Raw genomic sequence first — 6,000 nt, 5'->3', positions numbered from 1 at the left:
TAAGTAAATTAGGTGAGAATGTAAAGAGCGACCAAGTACAAATAAGGAGGAGCACAGGACTGGAGACTGCTTTCTGGCAGAAAGCTTTCTGGCAGAAAGCCCTGAAAGCAAACTTCTCACATGTGCCTCTTGTGGCTGAAATGGGTATTACAGTAACACCTGTCAAATCCTTTTTTCTTATCCTGGCAAAAACTTGTTTCCACCTCTTGAGTCAGAAACACAGGAGAGAAAACAATTCAGATCAGCCTTAGAAAATGGATCTGGAGATATTTTTTCCTCACTTGCCTCTCAGGGCTTCTCAGGTCAGCTGTGAAACCAGAGATTTCAGCTCAACGGCTGCTTTTACGTCACTTCTACAACGCTGCAGAAGACATAATGTAGCCAAACTGAATCTGCGGACACTCAAATCGAGGTGAAATCCTAAATCAAAGGCTGACATGGGGGGATGAAAGAGATCCTGACCAAACAACTCTCCAGGGAATCGGAGAATGCCGCTTGCTGATTGGGCGAAGTTGTTGAGGCTATAAAGAAAGCCCCGCGCTCTTTAGGAATTGGGAGGTTGGAAGGTCTTAGAGGTGGCAAGCATGGCTCGCACTTTGGCCATCAGATCCTGAAAAGACAGAAAAAAAAGAGAAAGATGAGCTTAATGTCATAAACGTCTCCTAACATATTTCTTATTGTTACTAGATAACTGAGAATGTATTGAATATGGAAACTTGATTATGAGCTTTGGTGTGACCATTAGCAAGACTGTAGCTTTTATGTGCCGGTGGGAATAACAACACCACTGAATGGACTGCAACCACACACACAAAGCGGAGGATATTTACATCAGATTGTTTTGAAGCCAGCAATGTATTTAAAGCCTGTACCATCTGATTATCGAGTCAATGCCAATAAATTTCTTCATTGTCTCTTTTGGTTCAACTTCAACCCATTTATTGATCCCACTCCAATAAAGAACCGCTTTGAAAAAATCCGACTGATCTGGGATCAACAACTGAGCTGGGAACCAACCAAGTGTATTGAAAGTATTTAGGGGCTAGCAGTGAGCAAATTAATTAAACTCAATTTAGTATACTGTACTGGCATGAACGTCTGAAGAACAATACTGACAAAGCACCAAAGATAATAGAATTAAAAAAAAAAAGATGAGAAAAGAATAAATAAAAAAAAACAGACAATTTATTTAGTACAATGAAACATAAATAAGAAGAACGTCTTGTTCGAACGTCTATGCTCGACATGCTTTCATGCTCTTATTTTGAAGTAAATGACAAATCTTATTATTATTATTACCTCCGACAATTTGGATGTTATGTTTTCAGTCTGGTTTGTTGGTTGGTTTGTCAACAGGATTACGGAAAAACTACTGACCCATTTTCATGAAACTTGGCATGGGCCAAGGAAGAACCCCTTTAAATTTTGGAGCAGGTCCATGTATTATTTTTCACTTTTGTTAACATTGCAAGAAAGGAAATTTAAAATCCACTGGAGGCTATTAAAGTTCAATAGTGGCAAAACACGGCCAGTTGGAGAAATAGCATGATTCCTTATCACAATCCACATTCATGGACATCCATCCTCATTAATCCTCTGAGGTAGCTGACACATGGAGCGGCTCAAACTTCCCTTACGCTGGACAGTGTCTTCTTGATAGAACCGGTTTACACATTGCCACTTCTTCTCAAACTAAGGTCTGGCTGCAGAAACTCAAATACACTCATATCATGCAACTAATTACATGCTTATTCGAATCCAAATGTGAATTGCCTGCATTAAACGCCACCAGAGATATCAAGGAAAAATGTTCCGCTGTACGAGAACAAGCAATAATATTGACGCTCACAGATTTACATATCATAGAAGAGTGGACTACTGACCTCGGCAGAGGTCTGCACTCCCAAGCACCCTTCTAGTTATTATGGATTTCCATAAATTCTTCACCGTGCAGGGAGAGAGCGATTTTAGCTCATGGTTTTGTTTCCCCCTGTTTGTGTGGTTGTGCCCCTCTGGCTCTTGCCAAACTCCTCAAATCAGAGCGTGGCGGAAGGACCACCTCATGTTTAAGGCTGACATGCTATTGTGTATTTAGGCTTGTGATGGAGTGCGCTGCCTGCTCTCAAGCCATAAGGATTTCCTTAATTCTTTATACATAAGACACATTTTAAGTACAGAATAATACCCTGTAAGTAGAGAGAATTACCTCTTCCTCAAGACCTTATATCTACAGGCAGCTGACCCTCAGTTTCAGCAGCTGACCTGCTCAGTGGCCAACGGTAAATGTATTATGTAAATTGGTCAATGATTGGGGGAAAAAAAAAAAAAAAATTTGTAGAAGGCTGCAGTTGCAAAGAAAAATAAGTATATAAATATAAAATAGGTTGTAGAAAGTAAAGAGCTGCCAAAATGCAAAATTTCATTTGTTCCCTCAGGTAAAAATGGAAATTTTGCTGACCAGGGAGCAAATGCTTGTATTGCTGCATAGGAAGTGTTAATTTGCATCCCATGAGTTATTCATCCACGCATGGACAAATACCCACCCTTGAGCCCTCCTGACAGATGAGACAAATTAACAGCTGTAATCACAGAGGGAAGGAACTGTCATATCAAATCACTCAAAAGGCTGCTTCTCTCCGAACCCTGGTGTATCCGAATACACACAACACGGATGCGCGCACGCAGCCACAATGCACACACCCACACGAAGGCGTGTTCACAGAATGCGATAAACAAACAATGCTCCAAATTATTATCAATTGAGTGGAAAGTTGCTCAGACGGCTGTTGAATTCTTGTCAGCTGCAAGCATCTTGGCAAATGAGAGCACGACAAAAGCTGTATTGCATTAATGGATCATCACAAACTACAATACAGCCGTCGCACACAGGATGGCCAACTTTGGTTACATAATACTGGCGAGGGCCCTCTTATAATAAAGAATTCCAATAAACAATGCATAGGATGCGCACCTAAATATTCCTCATATGATCTTATGTTGTATAAAACGGAAAGGTGAAATCCGGCAATCTGATTGGCTGTTAACTGTGATATAATGAGTGTATACCACAGCTATAATTCGAAAAAGCCTTATCACAGCATATCACTCCGCTTCAGGGAAGCAACAATGATTCGATGACAACGGGCTGTATTATTATTAGCTAGATTAGAATATAAAATCCTGCACTGTGCGTCACTGAGTAATTAGGAGTCAAATAGCGGAGTACCACGGACAGCTCCCATATAATGACAGTCACAGGATCAGCACCTTGACAGTGACTATGATACTTAGGGCTCTATAGGGTGATCTGTCACTGTCTGATTGAACAGCCTCATGGAAATGATATTTTATAATTCTTCGCATTATTTACTAATGAAATTCGATCTGGTGCTTTTAAAGTCATGATATTCAGATACCGCTGCTGTGTCTCCAGGTGCCTGCCGCGATGTCACATTTAGTTGGCTTAATTAAGTCAGTGATCACTCAAAGCTAAAATGGGGGGTGGGGGGGGGGGGTGTCAAAGAAGTTGACGTTGTTGTCAGAGAAGCAACAATGTATCCATGACAACAAACTGTTACAGTAGGTAGCAAAAAGTTGCTGCGGTTTTTTGACAACGTTAACAAACAGACTAAATTACGCGTTGGGCCGAAGAACGCCCCTTAGCTGTGGTATAATGAGCATATATCACGGCCTGTCGTGATGTATTGCTTAAGTATAAAACATAAATACAAGATTACATTTGAAAAGTTTAATCATCCAAACTCAGAGCTGACTGCTCGACCTGACTGAGAAACAACGCACTGCACACGTCGGTAGTTGCATATTTAAATCTGATTAGATACATTTTACCTGTGAAGGTCTTGTAATTGTTCTCTTATTATGCCATTAATTTAAGGGAACACCCAAATTACAGACGCTGTCGGGGGAAGTAAACAAACCTGACTGAGCGAGTGCTGGATGTGGTAACAGACGGCCTACGCTACTTTTAGTCTTTTGCAACCTTTATACTTTTAAGTCTGCCATGGTGCCACTTAAAGATGATTTTTTTTCTTTTAGTGAGTTATAATCCTTAACATTTTTATCAAATCAAACCCTGTGGGCATTTTTTAGCAAAAGCCGTTCATGCATTCACATTCTGTAATTATCAGTAGTTTTCAGGGTTAGTGGCGGAGTCCGCCATTCCTGCAGGGGATTCAAGCTGCCTGCCTACTGGAGGGATTCACAGGGAATGATACAGCATGTGATTTACATGCACTTACAGTAAACAAGCTGGTTCCTCAGAGAAACCAGGTGTACATGCTTAATTGAGGAACGCATTTGCATGAAATGTAGATCCACGTACACATGATGCAAGTCTGCATCAGGTTTCTCCTTTACCCCGACCGTATTTTGGAAGCATAGCTTGCTTATTCTAACTTTATCCGTGATGGAAGACACTGCCCTGGACCCCTGGACTATAAGCTTTGCAATATCTTGAGCTTCCTCTCCGTCTCACACACACTTGGGAAAAGTTTTCAACTTTTCTCTTTACCTGTTATCATGTCTTCAAGACAAGTTAGATTGGACATAGCCTTTTCATTATCTTAACTTCAAAAACACACAACACAAAATAAAAAGTTAAACGTTAAAAAAGACCCTATGCAAGCCTAAAAGCTACTCTGGTGGTGCATAATGCATCAATCAAGCAGAGCAAACCACAACAAATGTATAGAAGTGAAGGGGAGAGGACAGACGATGGAGGAACAACGATGAACGGGAGGAAAATGAGGGGACGGGACGAGGCGAATAGCAACCAGGCACCCTCAGGGAAGAAGAGACCATTAGGCAGATGAGGATGTGCTGAATTATTCAAGACGTGTTTGTAAAACATCACAGATGGGGTATAAGGAGTTAGTGGTTGCGAATCTGCGCATCTTACGACAGCAGCGGGGCTTTTCGTGAGCGATCGTATGTTGGTATGTTGAGATGGACGCACGAGAACAAAATGTGTTTGCACGACAATATGAGAAAGATAAAAGGACGTTGATGAGAGAGAGGAGATATGAAATGTGTGGTTTTGTATCTGGTGCAATCGGTGAATAAACACCGGACACGCACGCACGCACGCACGCACGCACGCACGCACGCACGCACGCACGCACGCACGCACGCACAGTGGCTCTTGGCTAAAAGAGAGAATGCATTCCAAAGTCGTCGTAAGTTGTACCAGTGTTCACAGAATAGCCTGTGTTGCCTCTTCATTCACACTCTATTGACCTCCATTAGCATGAGTCCCAGTGCTTCTTCTGCACTGCAGCCTCTCGGTGCAACACTGGTTTTCTTGTAGGTACAACTGCTCAGGCGCCACGTTTTATGCTCTCAGCGCTGAATATTTTATCCACAAGATATCACTGAGGCCACAGTTCACGCTTACTGTCAATACATACACTCTGGGCCCTCGTCTCCATGTTTAACACATTAAGTTGCACACTGGTTGCATCCAAATGTTGCATCACTTCAAGCAATGCGGTGACAGGTAGAAATTAAATTACTGACATTTCAGGATTAGCAATTGAAGATGGTGATCTAAGCTGAAAACGTGGAGGAGCACATGTAATTTAAGTCTAAGGCAGCTCCGGAAATGCCTTTCATCTTGGGATTGATTTAAAGCTTTTAACAAATCAAGGTAATTGGTATTGAGGTTTTTCCTTGCGGGATGTTTCTCCATGTTTCCACAGCAGTCGGAATTAAGTAAATGGACAGTGTATCCCAATGTTGCATGAAAGTGCTGCTGGGGAGAGGCAAGCCAGCCTAAAAAACAGTGACCTAAAGAGAGAAGAGTGTGTGACGTCTTGGTCTAAATCATGACTGATTGAAGTAAACATTGGCTTGCAGCTCACATCAGCATTGACAGCACTTTGGAGCCTTTCTGCTCATTTAACAACGCTCAAGAAGAGTGCCATGACACAAACGTCTTAAGAGATGACACCAAGAAAAAACACCTCACAACTTTTTTTTTTT

At 41.7% G+C, this 6,000-nt stretch overlaps 1 protein-coding gene across 1 annotated transcript in view; it reads right to left on the bottom strand.

Annotated features, from left to right (window-relative positions):
• Positions 1-411: 411 nt before the first annotated feature.
• Positions 412-6,000, bottom strand: part of sfswap (splicing factor SWAP) — a 44,043-nt gene continuing 38,454 nt past the window's right edge. Inside the window, exon 19 of the mRNA XM_070988955.1 lies at positions 412-610. Coding sequence (XP_070845056.1) covers positions 545-610 — 66 coding nt within the window. The 3' untranslated portion in view covers positions 412-544. The remainder of the gene's footprint in view (positions 611-6,000) is intronic.

The sequence above is a fragment of the Chaetodon trifascialis genome, chromosome 20 (assembly GCF_039877785.1).
Source record: "Chaetodon trifascialis isolate fChaTrf1 chromosome 20, fChaTrf1.hap1, whole genome shotgun sequence".
Classification (NCBI taxonomy): Eukaryota; Metazoa; Chordata; class Actinopteri; order Chaetodontiformes; family Chaetodontidae; genus Chaetodon; species Chaetodon trifascialis.
Note: the sequence above shows the minus strand (reverse complement) of the source record. Positions and strands in the feature narration are given on the sequence as shown.